The sequence below is a fragment of the Archocentrus centrarchus genome, chromosome 22 (genome assembly GCF_007364275.1).
Source record: "Archocentrus centrarchus isolate MPI-CPG fArcCen1 chromosome 22, fArcCen1, whole genome shotgun sequence".
In the NCBI taxonomy this organism is placed as follows: Eukaryota; Metazoa; Chordata; class Actinopteri; order Cichliformes; family Cichlidae; genus Archocentrus; species Archocentrus centrarchus.
The window spans coordinates 14,250,293-14,275,148 of NC_044367.1; the positions used below are offsets into that span (position 1 = coordinate 14,250,293).

Below are 24,856 nucleotides of genomic sequence, written 5' to 3' on the forward strand. Positions count from 1 at the left end.
AGCGCTATGTAAGAACCAGTCCAATTACCATTTACAATGGAAATTCCCAAAGGCTGATGAGGACCACAGTGGATTTGAGAGTGCAGGAATGATAGCTTCAGATATTTGGTGTGGCTGCTGTCCCCCCTGCAGCAGCCAATGGGTGTGAGGGGCGGACAGTGCCAACTAGGGGAGGGCTCTGGGGGGAGTTGTCCGCTTCCAAATAATCCGATTGGGCCGTCTTAAAAAGGGCAAACGCTTCTTTTCTCCTTTGAAAACCCGCCTTCTGCCGTGGTACAGAAATAGAAAGGTTTGGCTGCAACAGCATCTCTGCAAAGGGGAGGAAATCAGATCAGCAAGAAGAATAAGACACTTTGTTTAGGTTTCGCGACCGAGTGATTAGTCAGAGATCCTTGTCTTCCGTTTGCTGAGCATCAGCAACATAAAGGAGACTTACCCAGCTAACCAGCCTGGCTGAATATCAAGCCGGGAGGGCGTGAATAACGAAGTTTACACAGATACAGAGAAAGCATTTACCCACTCACAGCAACTTAATTACGTTTAGCAACCGGCAAGTTAGCGTGACATCTTCCAGTCGTTGCATTTTTTGAGGGAATGGCATTGGATTTCGCTGCTGGATGTGTAGGAGGTAAGTAGCGGCGCTAGCCACGTTAACAGGTTGACGGTTAGCGGCTAACATTAGCATTAGCCACCTTGCTGTTTTTTTCCGCCGTCAAGCGGGGAAAAAGGCTCAGACTGTTGTGTAATTTATGCCGGGACTGATTGCTTTACACCCAGCTGCTTTCTGCAAGGGCATTATAAACCAACAAGAATGACTGATTACAGACAAAAAAGACAAGAGCTGGGTGTTTTTCTTTTTTTTCTCTCTCTCCCAACGTTATGTCGCAATCTCATATGAAGTTACACCTCCAAAGCACGGATCGGTGTTTCATCATATCTACATATAGCTACGTGTGGATTACACATGCAGCAAACCCCAAAAATATAAAATAATCATGGCCTCGTCTCCTCTTTAATGTTTATCAGACAGGTCTCCGCCATCCCAATTTCTGCACTGTGGAAAAGCCTTTCATCATTCCACATTAGGGAGTTGACCATGAGGATCCGTGGTTTGCAGAAAGTTGAGCTCATGCATTCTTCCTTGAACATGCACTGGCTTCAGTAAAGCCTCACACATGACCCTTGGGAATCTTGCAAGCTGTTTTGTGTATGTTGAAGGTCAGGTCTTCCCAAAGTATGTTAGACATCAGATAGAGTTACTGTACCGCAACATAGACTTTGGTGAGATAACAGCTTCATCTAGAGAGTCAGCAGTGCTGTACTGTAGAGCATCTGTTTTAATTTTAATCAATGCAATCGTCTGAGACTGAATACACTGTGGCTGATTACAAGATGCAAAGAAATAGTAGCAGATTTGGGCTAACAAGACAATTCATTTTATAGTACAATCTGGAAAAAAAAATGCTGATTTTTAGGAGTAAAAAGTTCAGATATTGCAATATTGGTGCATATTCTTTGTAAATTTATATACATACACTGTTACTCACTGGGCAAGGGGAACATGATGGAGTTTTTTTTTTTTTTTTTAACCTTCTAAAAATTGCTTTACATCAGTTTCACAAACTAGTTAACCACTAAACTATGATTTGCTAACAAAATGACACATATTTATCTGTGAAGTCAGCCGTATTATTTCTGACGCATTAGCCTGACGTTGGTGTGCAATATTTCAAAACATCTGATATGAAGACGGTGTTGTACAATGGGGGTTTTGGCATATTGACATAAGTCAAGGCCAGGGCAGGGTTAAGCTTTCATCACTGCACACAGGGCAGGGACCAGCTGATGGCTTTGCTTCATCTCCTGATGGGCAGGCTTTGTGTTGCAAGGTAAACTATTTGACTGAAAACCATTTTCTTTTCCAAAACTCAACCCAGCAGCAGTGCATTTGAACCTATTACTGCTTCATTCTTGTTTTGTTGCAGTTCTTTTATCAAGCTATGATGACCTCGTGTGCACTGAGATTGCTTCTGTATGACAATTTTTCCTCGCTTTCTTTCTTTTAAGGTGCTGCTGGTGTTTTGGTTGGGCATCCATTTGACACTGTAAAGGTGGGTGTCTGTTTCATCCTCTTTGCTGTTAACTCATTAGGTAAAAAATAAATAAATAAAACATATATAAAAATGTATATGCAGTGCTTTGCTGGCAGCCTGAATTTGAATCCAGATAAGCTGAAAGTACAGAGTGAGCCCAAAAGACAAATAAGGTGACTGAGCAAGAGGAATACATCCTGTGACCACTCAGAGTTCAGAATTGGATGGTGTGCTCACTTCCTTACAGATTTCATTGAAACTGTTATTCATTAAAGGATATTTAGGGATGGTTAATTTGCTGAATAACTGTAGTACTCGCATAGCCTATATAATCCTGTCTCATAATCTACCCGCAGAGTCCCAAATTATCTCATAGGCACTAAAGTTAGTCGTACCTGTTAAACTCGAAATCCAATTAAAGATTTTCATCACAGATTTCCCAATATGTGTGGTTGTGGCATAGGATTTATGAATTAACTTAATAACTCAGATGATGCCATTCGCTTATTAAATTGCATTAATGTTGCAAACTAAATGTTGCAAAGTAAATGCCGTTGATTAAACGATGGCAAAGCGAGGAGGTTTTTAAAATGATAGACTTGTGTGAATGTGAAGCATCCACTGTAGAGGCACACAGTTAGAGAATGGTTTGGTTATAGTTCTTTTACACCCCTGCTTTCAATGTCATTTCTCCCTGAGCCGGTGTCTGCTTGGGGCTCGGAGGCTGTCTTTAACAGCTACAGTGTCACTGTGTTGTAGATGAGAGAGAGAAATAAACAACCTCTCCACGGAAATGTGACCTAGTAAGTATGGTCAAGGTCTTTCTTTCTCTCACCCACTGTTCTGTCTTGAGATATTAAACTATAAAGCACAGAAGACATATTGTTCTTTGTACAGCTTCATACTCGGTTAATGTCTTTCTTATTCTCCCACATGTTGCACCCCCTTTATCATCTTTTGTTTTCCCCTGTTGACTGTTCTGTTTCCCTGAAACCCTGTATTACACAGAACTTGGTTTGTAGTTACTGTGGTCCTCTTTGGCCTTTTCGCAGTTTTTACTCTGACTCTTACATGAGTTCTGTCATCCACAGGTCCGGCTTCAGGTTCAAAATGTGGACAAACCTCTGTACCGTGGGACGTTTCATTGCTTCCAGTCAATCGTACGCCAGGAGTCGGTGAGCTCGAGAGTTTATTTACACGATCCCTGCTTCAAATCAAATAGGTTACGCTTAAATGCGTCATTGCTGTTAACTTGAAGTCTTTTATCTGGAGAGTTGTCTGAGCGCTGATTAGTGTCTAGTGTCCTATCTCTGAGTAAAGGCATCAGCCAACATGGGTGAGGTGGGGGTTTCTGTTACCTGGGGTCAACGAGGAGCTTATTTTTGGATGGGCTAAATATAGCTTTGGACATCATGCTGTTTTAGCTAAGAGGGTGCCTGGCATGACTGCATGAATGGCCTTTATTCCTCCCACAGTAATATTCAAATATTTGGTGGTTTCTCAGCTTAATCTGTAAATTTAACTTGTATATTTACTTGTTAAAATAAGGATTTATATGAGAAAAAGCATTATTAGCAAATAATGATGGCTAGAGAAGATATGTGGCTGTAATTTGTGTTTTTGGGGTTTTTTTTTTTTTAGGTTGGGTAATTTTTTGCAGCCTTCCAGTAATGCCACTGTGATTACTCCTAGGCTTTAAAATCAAATCAGATCAAATCAAAGTTTGTCACATGCATGGTCATACAAGGTACAAGTAGCAGTGAATTGCATACTACTTACTCTTTCATTTGTATCTGACTTTAAGAAGTGTTTAGCTGTTAGCCTGGCATTGAAACAAGTGCACAGCTTCCTGTACCTTCCTACAGTTTTTAAACTGCAATACAGAATTTAATGTGTCTTAATATATGGTGTTGATCTGACTCAGTATGTCTGTGTTTGTAGATACTTGGTCTATACAAAGGTATTGGCTCTCCGATGATGGGGCTGACCTTCATCAATGCTATAGTTTTTGGTGTCCAGGGAAACACTATGCGCATGCTTGGCTGTGACACACCTCTCAACCAGTTCTTGGCTGGAGCCTCTGCTGGAGCTATCCAGTGTGTCATTTGCTGTCCAATGGAGCTGGCCAAGACACGTATGCAAATGCAAGGGACTGGAGAGAAGAAGTCTAAGAAGAAGATGTATAAGAACTCCATGGACTGTCTGGTGAGAATCTACAAGAAGGAGGGGATCAGGGGGATCAACCGTGGCATGGTGACCACTCTGGTGCGCGAGACACCAGGTTTTGGTGTGTACTTCCTTGCATATGACATGTTGACACGCTCACTGGGCTGTGAGCCAGAAGACCCGTACATGATCCCCAAGCTGCTGTTTGCTGGCGGAATGTCGGGCATCGCTTCCTGGCTCTCCACCTACCCCGTGGATGTGATCAAGTCGCGCCTGCAAGCGGACGGGGTTGGTGGCGTTAACCGGTATAATGGTATTATGGACTGTGTCAGGCAGAGTTTACAGAAAGAGGGGTGGAGAGTGTTCACTCGTGGACTCACGTCCACTTTGCTCCGTGCATTCCCAGTGAACGCTACCACGTTTGCCACTGTGACTCTGTTCTTAATGTACATGCGTGAAGGTGGCGAGTGCAGCATTCCAGACTCTGAGCCGCCATCTGTTCAGCTGCAGCCGACCAGCATGTAAGCTGCTATGCAGCAGTGAGCATTATTAATTTTTAAGCAAACCTATCTGTAGACAAGAGTTTCACAGAGGTCTGCGATCTGTTAAATAGTGTCCGTAGTCACAAAGAACTGATTTTTAGGTAAGCATCTGTCCATAAAGCGTCAACCAAGTGGTCAAACATAGTATTTAAATAATATATATTTTAAGATGAAAGCTGCATTTGTAAATATGGTCTGTTTTTAAACACCTTAGCTTTTGTACATATTTTTGCTTTTTTAAAGCAATTAAAGAAACTTGACAGTTACAAGAGTTACTGTAATAACATACAGTGACTGTTACAGATCCTGAAAATGTAGAACACTTTATTCCTGATGAGGCTGTTTTCAAATCATAATGGAACTAATCTCCAATATTACACAGGCCTAAACACACGAGTGCTTTATACAATTAGTAAAATGAAGTCGATTTACAGTGTAATTGTTATAGTCAAAATTATCCTGTTTACTGTCCTGTGAACAGTTTTGTAGCATCTTGTGGAAATGGTTATATACATAGACATTTCTTGTTTGTTAATGCTCCATGTAGTTTAAACTGGATTAGGCAGAAATTTAGGAAAGGCAAATGCAAGACAAATTGTGATTTGAGAATCTAGCTACTACTACTGAGCCACTGGCTATTGTTTACTGAGGGTTAAACTATCAGTTATGTCAAGTGACTGTTGTAATGTTCACCTGAGAAAACCCATTACGGTTAAAACAAAACAGATTCTAAGTTGGTATGTCTTTCCAAGAAAGGGGGGATGAAATTATACAGAAAAATGTTAACATTGCTGCTGGGGCTCATACTTGTGACTTCTTAACATCCCCTTCTACCCAGAAGTAGCCACGGCAGTCATGCTTCATACGAGCAAAGGGAGGATCACAATGACAGAATTGAAGCTGAAACTTGTATCTCGTTTTAATAATTCTTTATTTTTTGCTACTGAATCAGGCTTTTCACTATCATAAGGCTCACATGTGAATTTGTGGAACAGCCAGTAGGGATGGCGTCTTTCTGAAAAGATCTGATTGGCTAAAGTTTGAATCAAAGACTAGATTTTCAAAAATCCTCTTTGCCAAAAAGAAAAAAAAAAAAACAAAAGAAAAGAAAAACTGCCTACACCATCTTTACCTTCCTCTGAAAAGTCATAGCAACGTTAATTGTGGCTGCTTTATAAAGTTTCAAGTGTGCAGTTACAGCTAACATTTTATATCACTTCTTTGGTGACTGTAATAATCTGTCTTAGAACACTTGTAATTAAAATATTACAGGGTTGAATGTTAGTCTGTTGCAGTATGGTATAAGATTTTGGATAAAGTCAGAAAAAATAATTGTGTAATATTTTCTTTAAAAATGTGTCATTATTTGATGCGGTCATTTTAAAACCAAACTGGATACAGTGTCATCATACTGTGGACATTATACTGTGTTCAAATAAAGCACCTTATGGTATGACATTAAGCATATGTATGGTTAAAAATACATTTTGGCAATCACCTTTTCTCTTAATGGGTTTTGTATTTCCTACTAAGGGAAGATTCTCTAGCAGTTTGGCTAGACCAGTCATGTACACTACTATGCCACCTAGAGGCACAGAAGGTAATGGCTCCTGTATTTTAAACCTTTTTTTATCTACAGTCTGTTTGCTGATTTTGCTGCCAGTTTGCAGATTCTGTTACTTTTTAGTTTGGCCAGAAATTCTTGTCCTTCAGTTTACCTTCCGATGGAGTGTGACCATTTTCTGCTCTTATAGTTAACAATTGACACATTCTTCAAGATTAAAATGAGCCTTATACCCAGCCAGAAAACCTGCAACTAACGCATGCACACACACACACACACACACACACACAAACGCACTTCTGTGTTCGATATTCACCAGAAAGGTTTACCAAATACAGAAGCCATAACTTTCCCTGTAAATGATATTCATCTTCATAACTCACCAACCTCCAGGTGTAGCTTTGCCTGGGGGTGGTGGGTCAGATGTGGAGGTCTGAAACTGCTTTGGATTTGTCCAAAGATATAATGTACATATTGAATGTGGCAGTTTTTTTGCTTTGTGAGAACTCTAGACTTTAGATTTACCTTAATTGTATCCATGTATTATTCTGTTTTGTTTTTTCTTTCCAATATTTTTTTTCCTTTAAGCCTGTGGGTTTATTTCTATCAGAACAGATTCGTGATATCTCTGTAAAAAAATGCTGCTGTAAATATCTAATGTTTGCTTTTGTGTTTGTACTTTTAACAGCCTGTACAATACCTTGCACCAAAGTAGCACATGTAATTTGAAACCCCAAAGGAGAATAGTGAAATAAAACACTTTTTTTTTGAAAGACATCATTTGGTCGGGCATTTATAGATTTTGAAAAATTGGAAACCCTACAAATTATTACACTTACAGCAAATGCAAACAATGAACATAAAGTGGATGAATGGATGAGCTGCCTTTAAATTAGTTTAAAAAATAAAATAAAATCCATGTATGTGTTTACAGTCCTGGGGTTTGTTGGGAGACGTCCAGTGTAGTAAGTTGTCAGGTTGTACTCTGTGCTGGGTTTGAAAGGGACTTCTTTCTCGGGGTGAAGCAGAAAACTAATAAACACATTACAAAAATATTGCGGTTTATTAAAGAAAACAAACATCCATTATTATTAGTTATTTAGGTGCCAATTATTGAGCTCTTACCAGTGTTTAATACTGTCTAATTAGCTTAATGTACACTTTCAAGAAACCCATGGTGTTTAACATAAAGTTGAGTGCTGTGCCCCTTCAACTTGTTGTGCAAAAAGGATGAACCAAGATCCTAAAACTCTTCTCTCATTGAGATGCAATATAATATACATATATATATATATATATTTTAATATAATATTAGCAGTCACTGAATTATTGTAACTGCTGTCCTCTAGTTCCTGAGTCAAAGAGAAAGGCAGAAAGCAGCTGAAGAATGTATGTAGTGGAAAGAAATCCAACTAGTGTGCTAGCTGTTTATTCCTGATTTTGATGCGTTCAAAAGGCAGGAGTCGCAGGAGTACCGCAGGAACCGATAGATCTCCTCAGCTTTGGGTCGACTCATACACCCTCCCTTCTGTATGGTTTCAACTGGGCTGCAGGGAGAAAACAGATAAGAGGAGATAATATACAGAGGAGGAAGTGTTCTTAATTTGCTACTTTGCCATGTTCAGACATGTACCTGTTTATTAGTTGGGCGATTGTTGTGAAGTTGTGGCTCATGTTAAGAGCTTGAACATAGTTGACTGAAGGCAAGCTCAAGTACAGCTGCAGCGCTTGCTGCCTTTGCTGTCCTTTGGCTTCCAATGGTACAGCGATGGCATGCCCCTTACGATGCTCCAGACGCGCCATATCTGCCAGCAATCCGGCGCTCTCTTCAGCGCCATCGCTCCACAGCAGGCGGACCCCTGCACGCACCAGAGCAGCCAAAGTGCTGTCATAGTAGCGAGTTCGCTGAAATGGACGTGACGCCTCACCTGGGACAGTGACAGTTAAAGATTAGAAAGAGATCATCTTATGCTGCAATCACAATGTCTAATAATATGTTAATTCAGCTGTATGAATTTTTGGAATATGCTCAATTCTGTACGTTTAAACAAACACACCCTCCCAATCTGGCAACATATTTAATGTGTAGAATTTCCCCTCTGCCCTGTAAATGCTGTTTTGACCTCTCCACTATACCAACATCCACTTATAGGCTCCAGGGGGAATGTTATGTCATTACATCTTAATTTCTTTGTATCATATTTATGGGCACCGATGGACTGGAAGCCTTACAGTTTGCCGTCTCTAATTTGCTGCTTACCCGTCTTGGTCCGATCTTTTTCCACTATCATGCACACGCGCTCAAACAACCCCTGCAAGCTGTTCACTCTTTCCGCCAGTCGCTTCCGATTCTGCGTTGCAGCCAGATCTGATTGGCTGTGCCTTTCCACAGCCATGCGATTGCTGACAATGAAGTAGCTGCTGTCCAAAGAGCAGACTTGCACGGTGGCTGCGTGGCGCTGACGCAGGCTGGTCAGCAGCTCCACTCCACTACTGATGCAGCGACTGTCCACCAGAATGCATACAGACCCAGATGAAGCAGGGGTCTCGCTCACTATTAAATCCTGAGCTCTGGATGTCTGAGGAGCCAAGGAAGTGGGAGGGAGTGCCTGTGTAAATGAGAAGGAAAAAAAAAAAAAGGCTTCTTGTAGTTGATTTAAATATGTAGGTATAACAGGTTAAATAACTCAACATGATGTACACCTGTTACTACCTTGCTTTTACAAGTACTGTATGATCCTAGGGATAGGTGTGTATGTTTCTTCTTGTTCATACCTGGAATGGTTTCTTTGAGGAAACATGTAGTTCTGACTCCACGAAGTCTAGCTCATCAGAGAGGAGATGTTGATTTTCTATCCTCTGGCGACACCTTCAGGGGAAAGGAAAAAAAAAAAAAAAAAAGCTCAGAATTGCTGCTAAGTGCATATCCATCCAGGGACACGAGGGGACCATAGTCTATCCCAGCGGTCACTGAGCAAGATGTGCAACTATAGGAGTATTACTTTACCTCTCATTTTGCTGTTCTTCACTCACAGAGCTCCTTTGTGCTTTGTTCAAAAGTGAGACCTTGGAAGATAAAGTCGCAGAAGCAGAGGACACAGCTTTCTGCTGCTGCTGGAGCCTGCAAGACTCTGGCTGTACCATCTTTGGCAACAAAGGTACCACACCACTTCCTGCTCTGGGACTCCTGTCTTTATTGACTTCATCTGTCTCCTCCTCGCTAGAATCATTAATTTGTATGACCCGGGTGCGTTTGGTTTTCTTCTCAGCTCTCTGTTCAGGGGGAGACTGAACTCTGGTTTTTGTGGTGCCTCTTGCTCTGGCTTTGTGCAGGAAAACGCGGCGCCTGGTGGCATACTGCCTTCTCCCATCCACAAACGAGGCCTCAGGCAGAAGTTCAACATCTTCAGCATCTTCCTCACTGGTGCCCACCTCCTCCACATCACTGCCCACCACAAAGCTGTCCTCTTCATATGTCTCATCCACCTCTGGCACCTATTTCCACATGTCAATAACATGGCATCAAAAAAGTAGACTAGACTAGACTAGACCAAACTACTTAGCATTTTGTTACTTTTTAACTCAATTTTTGTTTTTTATTAGTATACCTGGGAAAATATGTCCATGTTGTGATGGCTTCTGTGGGACATTTTGAATTTACCCTGGACTGCAGGGCTTCTCACTGACTTCAGGTAGATCCCATGCATCTCTGAGTCTGACAAAGAGAACAGATGGAGAGCCAGAGTGTAAATATCACAGCATGACTCATTCAGCCTCCTATCACACTGTTGTGTTTTACCATTCAGGCCCTGAGAGACGTGTGTGTTGTCGACCACAAAGCCGTCAAGAGACCGATTCTGTTCTTCTCCATCCTCTTCATCAGATGAGACCTCTACCCCTTCCTCAAGCTCTGACAGCTGTGCTTCTTCATCCAGGAACTGTCGCCCTTTTCGACATTTGGTGCGCTGACAAAGCAACGATGGAAAATGTCAGGGATGACGGATGCTGAAGGTGCGAGTGACAGATGTTTAATGACTTGACATTTTTATGAAAGGAGAAAGATCATGGTTTTGGAAGAAAGTTTAACCACTTTTATGTTGTGTAACTTTTCAAAGAGACCGCAGTGACTTTGTGTTTGTCATATACTTTATCTTTTTAAAATATTGGCTGTAATGTATCAAGTAATATGAAAACACTGATACATTTTAATAATCCCATAAAAATGTGAATTTGGAGCTCCCTTTGGCTTTGCAGAGGATTACTGTGAGCTTCAGTTCACTTGTCACTCTCACCACTTTGATACCACAGCAGGCAGCTGTTTTGAAGAAGCTCTAAAAACCCTCTCTGTTTTGAAACCTCAGTATCAAACTGCAGCCAGCACATAGAGACTAGCTGGTAAGAACTGTAGAATGCCTAAGGAGCTGGGAGTGAATACAGTAGAAGTGATGGTCTGGAGTGTACAATACTGTGCAAAAGTCTTGCACAAGCCGCACCTTATTTGTTTGTATTTTCTAGGAAAATGGGTGCAGCAATTTATTGAAACATATGCAAACATAAATGGAAATACAATACATAAGGCAAAAACAGAGCCTGCATAATTCTAACAATCTTAGAAGTCAATATGTGGTATGACCATCTTTATTCTTCAACACAGCCTGAACTCTCTGAGGCAGCTCTCTTGTCATTTCTTTAAGTAGTCTTCAAGACTAGTTCTCAATGCTTCTTGAAGAACATTCAAAGCTCTTTGGATGTTTCTGCCTTTTGTTCTGTTCTGTCAAGATGATCCCACACTGCTTCAATAATGTTGGGGAGGCCAATTCATCACACTATAATGATCATAGCGTATGTATGTTTGTATGTTTCCCATCTCCTCCTAGACGAGTGGACCAACCTTGATGAAACTTTGCATGAGCATCGCACAGGGAACTGTGAATGCCACCATCTATATGCTGTATTCAAATATGTTATACAAATCCCACAGTTCAGTTGTCATAGTATAGAATGAAATGTCTGATAAGAATGGTGTGTCACAATATAATGTATCATGGCATCATACTCTAATGATCGTAGCATATTTATGTTTGTATGCTTTTACTGTATTGTCCATGTATTTTCATTGTCATGCTGAAAAATGAAGCTACTGTCAAATCAGATGCTTTCCAGATGGTATTCCGTGGTGGATCAAAATCTGATGATACATTTTTGTGTTCATAATTCCATCAATTTTGACTAGATCTCCAACACCACTATCTCTAATGCAGCCAAAAACCATGACAGAGCCTCCACCGTGTTTTACAGAAGGCTGCAGAGACCCACTGTTGTACCTTGTGTAATTTGACATACCTCAGCCTTTTCTAGGTTTTTATCATTTCATAAGAATATGACTTTCAGATACTGTTCTTCTACTGCACTTTTCATGGCCTGCCACTTCTTTCTTTGTTCCTCCACTTGTACAGCTATCTCAAAATTTTAAGGACACACTGCACACCATACTGAGATACACCATTTGGCTTATGGATGAAGACTTTTGCATAATACTCGAGTCATTTCAAAAAGGCATTCCCCACTCACATTAAAAACAAAACTAAAACTGAAATAAGAGCCATGTTTGTATTCTGTTTGTAGTTATATGAAAACATGGAAGCTCGATAATGTAACTGAGACTCGGATCACAGCATCCGGCTGAGCCATCTGTTGCTGCACAAACCTTGGCTTTGGCCTGTTTACTCTCAGCTCCCTGTGCTGTGGCTCTGTGCGCAAATACGGACTCATTACGGAAGTCATCATCAGAAGCAGATTCCATTTCATCAGACTGGAACAGAGAGGACAAATTAGTGAAATACTGTACGCTGTTAATAGTTTATGACATGTAATTAAATAATGAGCACTTGCAGAAATATTGTTAAGTAATGTATGGAGCATAAGGAATTAAATCACATGTCTGTGTTGAATAGATGGAACCATTTGGTATGCATTACAGTTAATCATGAAGACCTTACAGTATTGAGTGCAGCAGCATGTTTTCTTTTCACTGCCACCGGGGAGTCGACATCACTGTTGTTCTTAGACAAGCAAAAACAAGACATGTTACATTTTAGATACAAAAAAAAAAAAAAAGTTTCTGCGCTATTACAAGATGAATATCGTAAGAACTGTAAACACCATGGAGGCAGACTGTCTGGATGAAACATCTTCTGTCTGCTTTTTGTTTCGTTTTTTTGCCATTTGTCATCATAAAACTTATTTTTAAGGGAACTCAATATGCATTTCCTTATATTTTTCTATATTCATCATATTTCTGTAATAGTGAATGTTCATATTAAACAAAGCCATCAGTGAGCGGGGGATGTCCTTAATATGGTCACACAAATCTGGGTACGAGAAGGCTAGTGGAGCCCTGTTCATATGCTGTTCCAATTTTATTGGTGAGGGGCAACCAATCAGAAGAAAGCGGCCATAAAGGGAGCTAAAACTGGGACAGAGGGTGAACTTAAGAGACTGCACCCACTGTTGTACTATAAGATTAAATAGGGATTACTTTTGACTCACACAAAGCTACTCTAGTACAGTCCAAAAATAGGAATATATAGTTGGAAAATGCATAATAGCTCCCCATTAATGCAAATATGTAGCTAGACTAAAACAAAACAAAAAGAAAAAAAAAAACAAAAATCAGGGAAGTTCCAGCTTTGCATATGTAAATGTTTAACATGCTTCTCTCTTGTAAAGCAATACCTTTGGGTTATGGACTACTTTGAACAACACCACCTTTGAAAATTCAAAAATAAAAGAAGTCTAGCTTTGTGCATTTGAAAATTAGATGTTAAAAACTGAACGAGTTTCAGCCAGAAATGTTTTACATCTTTTGTTATGGGCACTGGAAGTTCTTCTGAAATTTATTACATTTTAAAAATGAAAAGATAAGCAGATTGAGGAAATATTCAGCACTTGCGGCATTTTCTCACCACGTCTGGGGATGATAAGGGGTTGACTTTGTTTGGATGTCTTCTTTTATGAAGCACAACTTCATCCTCACTGTCACTGTTGCCCTCCACTAAGAAAGAAGGCGACACACACATGCAGGCAGCTTGACAGTAGATACAAACAGGATTGGGAGAACCAGATTAAAGGGAAAAAAAAAAAAAAGTCTTTTTTTTTTGGTTTTATTAAAATTATACAAACCTGGAAGAGGAAAGGTGTCAGAAACCTCATTTGACCCTCTCTCTGCTATAGTGGTGCCACCTTGTGCTCGTCTCCGTTTCAAGCTGGAGGGCAGACCAGGCATGAGGGTTCGCCTTGCTCCCGGGGATGCGACTGTAGATGGGAGCGCACCACTTTTAGATGTGGTACATTGTGACAGCATTTGTGGTGTGGATAACTTGGATTCACTGCACAGTGCAGGTATTCTCTGTTTAGCAAAGCTGTTACAGGGAGTAGAAAAGGAAGAGACAGCTGCCAAAATTGTGGTGGAGTCTGGCTGCTTTTTCGGCGGTGAAGATGCCAGCATACAAGGGGCGGCAATGGCCTCTAGTTCATCTTCATCCTCAGATTCTTCCAGTGAATAGCCAAGGTCAAAGTTGACTGAAAATAAGTCACAGGTGCTGTCAAAAGACTCGGAAGATTTAAAATGAGGTGTAACAGCCTTGCAGATGACTGAATTTTCTGCTACAGTTTTAGCTTGTCCTGGTGTGTGCATATTATGTTTTGTCTCTGTAGTGTTATGGGTGTTTGTTTCCTGAATTATCTTCTTGGCATTTGAAGTAAAGGTCAAATCCTCTCTGCATGACATTCCATTTGATTGCACTGTCTTCAATCTGTGGGTGCCATCAGCTGGCAGCATAGTGCTACATGGGTTTATTGGGGCATGTGTGTGTACAGTTTCAGTCTTCTTCTCTGTAGAGGATGTCGTGGGTGTGACGACATCCTCAGGAGTGGGGACATCGGGAATGGTCATCTGCAGGAAGGCTTCATCATCCCCGAACAGATCAATGCTCTCATCCATCTCTGAGCTGTGCTCAGAGGCTTTATCATCTTTCAAATCAGCATCTGTCAAGTGTGGCATTACTTCATCCCTCACATCATTCCAGCTCTGTTTTTCCTCACTCGCACCATCAGCTTCTATGTGAACCTGATCTTCCTTGAAGCCATTGCACTTTTCATCATCTGTCTCCTTGTCGTCATCCCCGATATCATAAATATCATTTACTTCCTCCCCAAAAACCTCATCCCAGGTTGGACTGTTGGCTGCTACTCTGACAGGCTGCTTCTTGTGATCAGGCCAGTCAGGAGAGATTTTACTGCCCTCTTTACCCTTTGGGGGCTCGCCAGGAGGCTTCTCGGGAACTTTCATTATCACGTCATCACTGTCGTTGTCGTCATCCACATCCAAGCTAAAGCTGACTAGGAAGGGCTGAGGAGGGTGTTGAGGAGAAGAAGGAAGTGATGGAGGGGCCTCTAAATCATCAATGAGTGACGGCGGAGATCGGGACAGGAGTTCATCCACGTTGGCCAGAATGACCTTCAGACTCTCATCTCTTCCTGGGAGGAGCTTGTCAGAGCAGAGCAGTGGGGCTGCATCCCATTTAGGGAGGTAGAAAATTGCCTGAAGTTCAACATCTTCATCGTCATCATTTTTAGCAGGCAGCTCTGACATATTGTCTAAATTCACAGGTTCTCTGTCTGCTTCAGTAAGGTCCTCAATAACAGTTGTACATTTATGAATATCAGCAATCTGACTATTTGATGGAAACAAACAAACTGTCTCCAGTTTTAAGTGATCTCTGCTGCCATCATAAGGTACCTCATTATTATGCTCAGCAGGAGGCCTTTGTTTCATCGTGGCCAGTGTGGTTAATAACCCAGCTGTTCGTGTATCCTCCCCCTCAAATTCCTCATCGATAAACTGCAGTTCAGACCAAGATGAATGGGATGGTTTCGGTTTGTTTTTAGTGGTTTTGGTGCAGGTCTTTGTGCCCTTCTGTTTCTTCTGTCTGCTGTTCACAGTGTCCATTTTATCGAGGTAAGGAAGAAGTTCCTGTTCGTAACGACATTCCCCCTGAACATAAACACACAAACAGAAAGTTGAATAAGAAATGATCTCTCTGCAAGAAAACCAAGGGAACAGAGCTGCAATTGATTTCTGGACCTGCCAGTACGTTTACATTGATGCCACTTCAATGAACAAACAGCATGTCTGTTCTTTTTCAGACAGTAATCTAATTAGGAAGCATCCCGTGAAGAGATATACAGGTAAAAGTCTATGTAATGTAACTTGAAATAGAGAAATAGAGAGACACTGGATAGTAATGTTTAAGGGGCAATACCCAGGATAGTTTAAAAAAAATTAAAACATTTTCCCATCTTCCATCTTTTCTTTAAGCACAAATAGGCACACATCATCTAGCACATGTTATCTGGGCAAACCACATGACCTGGAAGAGATTGATCTAAAGTGGTATCCTGCTGGGGTCAAGTTCTTCCTGCTGAGCGCAGGATCAGCAGTAGGAAGATTCTTAGTGAACCAAAAGAATACTGCTGGTATGAGGCCCCCCAAAACATTTCAATAATTAGATTCTCGTTTTTTTTTCCTTTTTGTTCATTTTTATTTTCTCTTGATCACCCGTGCAGCTGAACAAGTGTCATCAGATAGTTTTAGTATATCTCTGCAAAATTAAAAGGAAAGGCATCCCTGTTTAATTTATGAGCAATGAACTAAATCACTTTGATTCTTGATCAGCAGGTTTCTAATGTAAGACCTGGAGCCAGTATGGCGCCTGTTACACATGAAGTGAAGTGAGTGTGTGTGTGAGAGACACATTTACCCTAGAAAACACACACACCCTCCAGACATCATTCATCCTTCTTGACAATTTTTTAAAACCGCTGACACTTCACTTTAAAACATGTCGTGCATTTCAGAGTGATTTACTGTCACTAACTCTGTGATGACCTGTAATTTTTTATTATTTCTTCACACCTTAGAGTTCCTCCTTTAATCCTTTAACAAAACAAACTCACTCGTGAGCAAACATTGAGCTGGTTGCTGGCGTCACACAGTGTAATTATCATTTCAGCACTACACAGCTCTCATTTAGAGAAATACTTTCCAAAGGTGAGGCTTCCCCCATAAAAAAAAGAAAAAATCTTTAGACAACTGACAGTCAAGAAAGGTGATCATAATTTACAAGAACAAGCTAAAAACAAACTACTGTGATACAAAAACATTTTTTTAAACTTAAAAAAATTACTTAAAAGAAAAAAAAAAAGGAATACTAACTGAAACAACACTGTGAGCTTAAAAACTAACTCCATTAAATGTAGTTTTAGATAAATCTGTAAACACAACCAGCACAGGGAGGGTTTGGTGCTTATGTTTATTAAGAATAGGAAGTCCATAATATTGTGAGTCTGTATTGCTTTATAATGTGTTATCATACCTATTTGGAACTTCTTAAATCTTGCCCATAATGTTCAATATTATTATACCATTCCTCAGAGATTGTGGTCCATTTTGACACGATGGCATCACACAGCTGCTGCAGATTTGTTGTCTGCACATCAATGATGTCTGCAAATCTCCCATTTCACCACATCCTAAATGTGCTCTGTTTGATTTGATGTGTGCTTTCAAGTTGTTTATACCACATTTCGATCTTTCCACCTGAATGTAGCAGCAGAAATTGAAACTCATCAGGCCAGGCGATGTTTTTTCTGTCTTCTACTGTCCACGTTTGGTGAGCCCATGTGAACTGTAGCTTGCCTTCCTATCAGCTCAAAGCTGTCTGGCCATTCTCCTCTGACGTCTGGCATCAACAAGGTATTTTCACCATGTGAGAAGCCCTAGAGATGGCTGTGTGGGAAAAATCGCAGTAGATCAGCATTTTCTGAAATACTCAGACCAGCCCGTCTGGCACCAACAGCTATGCCATGTTCAAAGTCACTTAGATCCGCTTTGCCTGGTTTAAACTTCAGCAGATTTTTGAGATAAACTCTTTTTTTTTTTTTTTTGGTTTGATCATTCGGATTCAGGAATGCTCATGGTATTTGCCAAGACAAGCCCTAGCTTACAGTGGTCATGCAAAAACCAATAAATGTGTGTCTAATCTAAGAAGTATTTTCTGGAATCCGAGGGCCTCATCTGTGAATTAGTTTGAGGGAAAAAACTACCATTTTTTTTATTGGCTATTATTTCAATGAACAATAAACACCCTTTATGTGTAATTTATTCAACACAACAAGCTTCTTTTTAAAAAAAAAAAAAAAAAAAAAAAAAAGCAATAGTGGCCTGCAGGCATTCAAAGTTGGAAATCTATCAACATATTCCTCCCTTGTAGAAAAAAGATGCATTTTCTAATCATCTTTGATACCATTTTTGGATACTCTTTTGCTGAAAAGTAATGGATAGAGCTTCAAGCTCAGCCCCTGGCATACAATTAATTAATGATCAGATTAAGTCTCCACATGTAGAGATGTTGCAGTCAGAAATAACCTTGATGATGAGAACAGAGAGAGCACTGCAGAGGCTAGAAGGGTCAGATGATTCGTATCGTTTCAGACTGCATGATGAGGGGAGCAGTAAAGTGGAAACTCCTTTCAGCTGATTATTTCATTGCACTACAATAATATGAATTTGATGCTCATGAGCATACACAAAGAACACATCATCGGTATTCAATGTCTGCACGAATCTGTTTCTAAACAAGCTCAGGGTAAGAAATCTCCAAGTGTGTTTGTTCTGACATTGTTGGACGCTGATTTACAAGATATATTTTAACTTATTTGGCCCTGACATCACAACTAAAAAATAATACCTTTAAGAGAAAAAGAATGATCCAAAGACAGAGGGAAAGAATGAGATTTAAAGCTAAATGTGGCATCAGCCACTAATACGAGACATGCCAAAAAGGCAAGCTTCAACATGATCACACGCAGGGAGAATGAAATGTGGCACACTGCAAAAATGCAAAGCAATACAGTTTGTTTTTCCCAACATAATAGTATTATAATAAATCCCAGAGCTAGTGGATTTGTTTATATTAAAGAAAAATCCATCCACCCATTTTTTTTTTTATTGCTCATCCAACTTAAAGTCACTGAAGGGACTGAAGCCTATCATAGCTCACATGGGGTGAAAAGTTCTACAAAAAAATATGAAATATTGTATAATAAATATTAACAAATTATAACCAAAATTTCTCTCCTTATGTGTCTGTTACAACACTACATTTTTAAAGGTTGGGGAACTGAGGAGACCAGTTGGTGTCATTTTTCTACTCATCCTTGAGGAAGGATAGGATTTCAGCTGCTGAACTGTTGGGGGCCTCCTCTGTTGTATTTTTTGGAACATAATGCCCTAAATGTTTTGAACGGTTTAAAGCTGTGAACTGCATGAAGGTCGGTTCACCACAGAGACTCTATTTACGTCTAATCTGAGTGAAGTAAGAATTATGTTTCGGTCCATCCGACACCACCAGGTTGCACCTCAGATTGTCCAGGAGCTCAGTGATGCCCACTGATGGGTCCAGATCTGGGAGGAAATCCTCCAGGACACCATCTGTCGTCTCATTGGGAGCATGCCCCGATGTTGTCAGGCATGCATACAAGCATGTGGATGCCATACAAACTACTGAGAAGCATTTTGAGTTGCTGCAATGAAATTTCGGAAAAATGGACTAGCCTGCTGCATCGTTTTTCCCTTTGATTTTTGTGGTGTCTTTGAATTCAGCCCTCTGTAGGCTGATAATTTTCATTTCCATCAAACGATGTGGCATCCTTTCATTCCTAACACATTACCCCATCCATATCAGTATAGATATCCAACATAATTTTTTTCCCCCACTGAGATCTGATGTGCTTTCAAAGTGTTCCTTTAAATTTTTTGAGCAGTGTCTACATGTATGATTACAAGCTGGATGGTGCCTTTCCTCACGCGTCATACTGCCCAAACTGACCACAGAACAATTTTCCATCTTCCATCTTTCCCTCAGCCCATCTTAAATGAGCTCAGGCCCAAAGAAGGCAACAGCCTTTCTGCACCATACTGAATCTTTTAAGGAATAGATGACTACGCTGCCAAACTCTTAAACTGAGAAACATTATTCTTAAATTGTCCAACTTTTTGCCAAGGCAGTCTTTCACGAGTGGTGAATCATCTGCATCTTTATTTCTTCAAGACTGTTCCACCAGGTGTTTTTCCATGGCACAAATTTTCCATTCATTTGTTGCACTTGTAAAAATGTTTCGATACATGTCGCTGACATCAGCTTAAACATCTGTCATCTTTATGTCTAATCTTGGATATAGATTTAGATACCTTTCTACCTCCACCAATGAGGTTATGTTTTTGGTAGCATTTGCGTGCGCGTCATCCTATCCGTTAACACGATAGCTTTGAAAATTTTTGAATAAATTCTAATAAAATTTTGTAGGGTTGTAGAGTGGGGTCATGTTAGCAATCTAGCTTACACCCACCAAAATCTTCAAGGTCAACTTAGTGATTTATTAGTCGAAAATTTACAAAAAGCCTTTTAACCAAGAAACTATCATTCTTACAAGTGTGGTGTGTATTGACAACATATAGAAACTACCGTATAAATATTTAAAATACCATGTCACATTTGACCTCTGACCTCTCCTTCATCTGAAGGTCAAAGAGATAATAATATAGAGCTATTTAAAACATTTCTCCGTGCCATTGTTTGTATTGGCAACGTATAGGAAATGATACTGCTATATGGAGATTCGAAAAATGTCACCTTATAGTCTGCATTCAAAAATCAAGTCACATTTGACCTTTGAGAAAGATAAATAAATAATAAATCCACATAAATAAAAAACAATAAAAACTAATTACACTCAAAATTACATCAAGAATATTCAAATGAGTTTCAACAGGGCAAACAACAGCCTGAACTTTGCACTTGTTTTTACCGCATTACAATTTCTAATAGTTTGTTTAAAAAGAACAAAGAAAATAAAATGATTATATACAAAATACAATACTATTCCCTTAAAATTAAATACTGCCCAGAGAGTGAGCTACACTGTTGGCGTGCTTCTTGTTTACAATTTTAATTCTCTTCAAACAGTGTTTAATTTGTCTTTTTTTTTTTTAATCTTTTCTGGATCTATTTTTTGGATAAACAAATCTCTCCTCAGTCCAGTCCACTATACATCTAGGTCATCACAGCCTGACCTACTTCCAGCCTTCTGGCCTTATGTAACAGTTCTCCGAACAGTTCTCTGAAATGTTATGTAATATCAGGAGAAGAGGCCTGCTGCTTGGGTATCGTCATTGAAAAGAGACACACACAGTGGGATGAAAAACAGACATTTTTTATTTATTTTTAGAGGGCTTTTTTTTTGTGTCTCAAATAAGCACATGATTTCTGTCACGAGGATATTTAGTGGAGGAGAATTATCACAGAAATAATGTTTAGCCTTTCATTTACGTACTTCTTTTGGTTCCAACTATGATGTCAAGAGAGACAGAGAAAAAGCAAAGGGTCAAAAGGACTCTTCAAATTCAGGCCAAGCAAGTAATCCATGGCTCACATTTATCCCCGACAGTGAGTGGAAAGGACGTGAGTGCAGAACGCTGGCTGAGGGAGAGTCTGCTTATCAGTTAACGCCTGAAAGGTGAACACAGCTTCCAAAAAAGCTCTACATGAAAGTCTTCAGGAGTATTGTGGATTTTACAAATGAAAGGAAAACAAGAAGACACTGCTGGGGTAAACAAACATGCTTCGTGAGCTTAAACACATTCGGACTGCTGTAGTATGTTTACTGGTTGTGTAGAATAAAACTCAAAAACAGATTTGCTCTTTCTGGAAATAAATAAATTCAAAACTAATTACAGATTTGAAAGAGGTTTTGTTCTCAGTCGCTGAAGATGGAGACGCTGAAGACAGATTGTAATTGAATTTGGTGACAGATCAGTCTTTGGTGTAAAGCCAGAACCTTTCGGGAATTTTATATTAACTTTTTCTAGGTATTTGTTGCGTATATAATGCTGGTTGTTTCCATCCAACTACAAAACTAAATGAAAACATCTGTTGCATGTAAACACCACAAAGATTATGTACATATAACATGAAAATATCTACATGTTTTATTTAGGGTAGCAAATTATTGCTCTAAAGGACCGTCCTCTGTGATTCGTTCCAGTTTAAAAATGTTATAAAAATATATTTAATGAGTATTTGCTCTACATATAAGTTTAGGTGATGATGGCTCCAGCTGGTCAAGGAAAACAGTTGATACAGATTTATGTGTTACTGTATAGATTATAAATGTATGATTATTTGGCCAATGCAGTAACTACACTTCCATAAGAGCAAATCATTTTCATAATTTTTCCTTGGCTCAAATGAAGATGGTTTTCGCCTACTGAAGATAAGTGTGGGCAGAAAGACCGACAAACAAGCAACAACTGACGGCGGCTCCAGCAACGACCTGGGAAATCATCTCAAGCGTGGAAACTTAACATTCGGCTAAGTTTTCATTTGGATTTTGTACTTCAGCAAGTCACTGTTAATTAAAAATAAACCCCTTAAATACAACCCCAATTCCAACCCAATGCAAGTGGAAGTGGCAATTTGCACATCTGGAAAGACACCATCAATGCTGAAAGTACAGGCTTTACAGCAACATATGCTCCCATCCATCCCATGTCTTTTCCCTTTTTCAGGGAGCGCCTTGCATATTCCAGCAAGACAATGCTAGCATGTCTCTATCATAGAAGAGCCCAGGTGCTGAACTGGCCTGCCTGCAGTCCAGACTTCTCACCAACTGAAAACATGTGGAACATCACACATGCTACACAATGGTAAACATGTCCTGCTTCCAACTTTTTTTTAGCTTCCATTAAATTCAAAATGACCATTTTTTTTTTTTAACATTGTAAATTTGAACGTTTGCTATTTTTTTTCTATGATCTACTGTAAATAAAATACATGAGATGAGATTTACAAATCATTGCGTTCTGTTTTTATTTACATTTTACACAGCATCCCAACTTTTTGGGAATTGGGGTTGTGTACGAGTTTGTCCAGTTGCTTTTCAGGCTATGAAAATGGAGGAAATGTATAAAAAAAAAAAAAAAGACTCTCCTTATACAGTTAATGCAATACTTTTGTTAAACTGGTTAAAGCTGAAAATCTAGACTGCAATCACAACTTGATCACCTCACTTCAAATCTACTGTAGCATGTACAAAAGCTAAATTATGAAAACTGTGCCAACTTCCAAATACTTATTGTTCACTGGCTGGCTCATGACCTGAATTCATCTACGGAAGCATGTGACATATAAGCTGCCATCTTGGCCTGTAATCCTGTTTTGTTTTCACAGGTGGAATCAATTACTACTTTATGAGTATGGTTAAGACCTACAGTGGGGGGAAAAAAATGGTACCAAGCGCCCACTTGTTAGTTTAGCCAATAGTCAGTTTTACCATAATCTCTGACCCAGTTTCAAGGATTTGAACAAACTGGGTCTTATCAATGGATCACTCTTGTGAAAGGACAGATGGTGAGACAAGGAGGCCTGTAACAGTCTATGATAGATATCTGGCAATAAGTTGCGTAATGGGGAGATACTGGCCGAACAAAAACAAGGTCAGGAAGACAGTACTTGAAAAACTATGTGATCAAATAACCTTTCTCATGCACTGATTATTAAATCACACCAAAACAATACTTGAGTCGATTCCATCTTCCCTACTTGAAATGACCTGTAAATCCAATGAGGCAACAGTTGTTGTGAGAGCAGCTCCAAATGATGATAGCGGTACCGATTTGGTTGCTCTCAATTAGCAGCTAAAACCATGAACGAAGCTGCTGCTGGGTCACCAAACCGCAAAGACAGACGAATTGTGAAGCTGTAAAGCTTTCAATTTCCTATTGAGCAGCTTTGTTTACTACAGAGAGGGGAGAAAAAAAGCTAACTTCTGTTTAAAAACAATAAAAACCCACTGATAACAAATTTGGCTTCAAGTGCACAGAGAGACTAATTAATATAGTATTTGATGTGTTATTTTTAAAAGAGAATCTGTTCATTCAATCTGTTTTTTTTTTTTTTTTATAGCAAACAGAAAGAAAATAAAAGGAGAAATAGCCTGGAAAGACCCAGCCGAATATAAATCAAATATTTATCTTTTTACTAACGCCACAATTACGCCATGGAAACTGTTTATTATGCAAGGAATTTGCCTTCCAGGTCAAAACGATTAATTTAGTAACTCAACACAAACCACAATTGTGTATTCACATGCAACTCAGCTGACTCCTTTCAGCCTAGTAAGTTTATGAAGTTTGGTTTTCCCGTGGGTAAATGGTCACTACTGTCTTCCTTTTATGAAACTAAGCAAGATTTACGCAAGATGTCTAAGACCATTTAATAAAATCAGTTTCCTTTCGCCAAAAACCTCTGAATTAATAGTGTATGCTTTAACCTAGTGATTAGGTTGTCTTCTGCCTTATTATTAAGCTGCTAATGGATTCAGACTAAAGCTTATAACAAATAAAAGTATTACATTTGCTACAACTTAATGCCACATTATTTATACACAACAAAATGATGATGATTAACTAGTCATTCCTTCTCTCACCTCATTTTCCTCTCTCATGCGGTCAATGAGCTCCATCACCTTAATAAAGTGGTTGCAGCGGAGGGAATGATCAACAACATGGGAAGGAAGTGCTCTGTATTGCCAGTGTCTCCATTCCCACAAAGACAGCTCTCTGAATGGTTGTTTGCCTTTGGAAAAATCCTCCTTTGGAACATGAAATTAAATCATACAAAAATAAGGTTTAAGTCTGAATAGTAAAAAAAAAAGGAATATATGATTCATACAGTTTTTTCCCACTCATAACTTCCAGCAATGTGTGAGAGTTTTTCCACCTGAAATCATGCACAGCTGTACTTGTTACACATAGTCAAAATGTGGAACTGACACAGAACTGTCACAGTCTCAAAATCCTCAGAGATCCATTCAAAATATCTTACTTTCTTTTCTTTGTTTTAATTGTGGTCTCAGCTTTTCTTGTTACACGAAGGGTCACAAAGAAGTACTTCTTTTCAACACTGCTGTCACAAAAAGGTAGCATATACTGCATATTTGGCTCATGGCATATTATCATCCTAAACTCTTCTGTGCAACCACATGGAAACATAGGGTACCTCTGAAATGAGCTCACAAGCAGTTTTATATCCTTTTCAGACCTGCAGGAGAGTCACAGAAACAAAACGAAAAATACTAAAGAAACCTGAGGCAGTGGGTCACTGGGTATGGACAGGAAGTGTGACGGCTTCAGGGTTGGATGAGCCTCAGTGTCCTCCAGCTTCATGGTTGACTCCCATAGGGAATATTCTGTACTGCTCAGAAACCAACTGGATGTTGAACTGCCTTGTTGAACTACCAAGAGATAGATACACACACACACACACACACACACACACACACACACACACACACACACACTCAATATCAGA

At 39.6% G+C, this 24,856-nt stretch overlaps 2 protein-coding genes across 2 annotated transcripts in view; one reads left to right on the plus strand and one right to left on the minus strand.

Annotated features, from left to right (window-relative positions):
- The first annotated feature begins 218 nt into the window (after nt 1–218).
- On the plus strand, nt 219–7,142 carry slc25a29l (solute carrier family 25 member 29-like). Its single transcript, XM_030718337.1, has 4 exons — nt 219–628; nt 2,068–2,111; nt 3,185–3,268; nt 4,035–7,142. The coding sequence occupies exons 1-4, from the start codon at nt 595–597 to the stop codon at nt 4,782–4,784; spliced, it is 912 nt and encodes a 303-aa protein (XP_030574197.1). The 5' UTR covers nt 219–594; the 3' UTR covers nt 4,785–7,142.
- An 88-nt stretch (nt 7,143–7,230) lies between these two features.
- Nucleotides 7,231–24,856, minus strand: part of fancm (FA complementation group M) — a 40,872-nt gene continuing 23,246 nt past the window's right edge. The window contains exons 12-24 of the mRNA XM_030718336.1: nt 24,631–24,779; nt 23,973–24,137; nt 13,548–15,420; nt 13,331–13,419; nt 12,365–12,427; nt 12,073–12,177; nt 10,165–10,330; nt 9,974–10,080; nt 9,373–9,860; nt 9,141–9,234; nt 8,626–8,974; nt 7,999–8,293; nt 7,231–7,912 (exon numbers count right to left, since the gene is read on the minus strand). Coding sequence (XP_030574196.1) covers nt 7,786–7,912; nt 7,999–8,293; nt 8,626–8,974; nt 9,141–9,234; nt 9,373–9,860; nt 9,974–10,080; nt 10,165–10,330; nt 12,073–12,177; nt 12,365–12,427; nt 13,331–13,419; nt 13,548–15,420; nt 23,973–24,137; nt 24,631–24,779 — 4,070 coding nt within the window. The 3' untranslated portion in view covers nt 7,231–7,785. The remainder of the gene's footprint in view (nt 7,913–7,998; nt 8,294–8,625; nt 8,975–9,140; nt 9,235–9,372; nt 9,861–9,973; nt 10,081–10,164; nt 10,331–12,072; nt 12,178–12,364; nt 12,428–13,330; nt 13,420–13,547; nt 15,421–23,972; nt 24,138–24,630; nt 24,780–24,856) is intronic.

Coding starts and splice junctions, on each gene's coding strand:
- slc25a29l (XM_030718337.1), top strand. CDS start 595: ATGGCATTGGATTTCGCTGCTGGATGTGTAGGAG. Junction 629..2,067: donor CGCTGCTGGATGTGTAGGAG/GTAAGTAGCGGC, acceptor CTTTCTTTTAAG/GTGCTGCTGGTGTTTTGGTT. Junction 2,112..3,184: donor ATCCATTTGACACTGTAAAG/GTGGGTGTCTGT, acceptor TGTCATCCACAG/GTCCGGCTTCAGGTTCAAAA.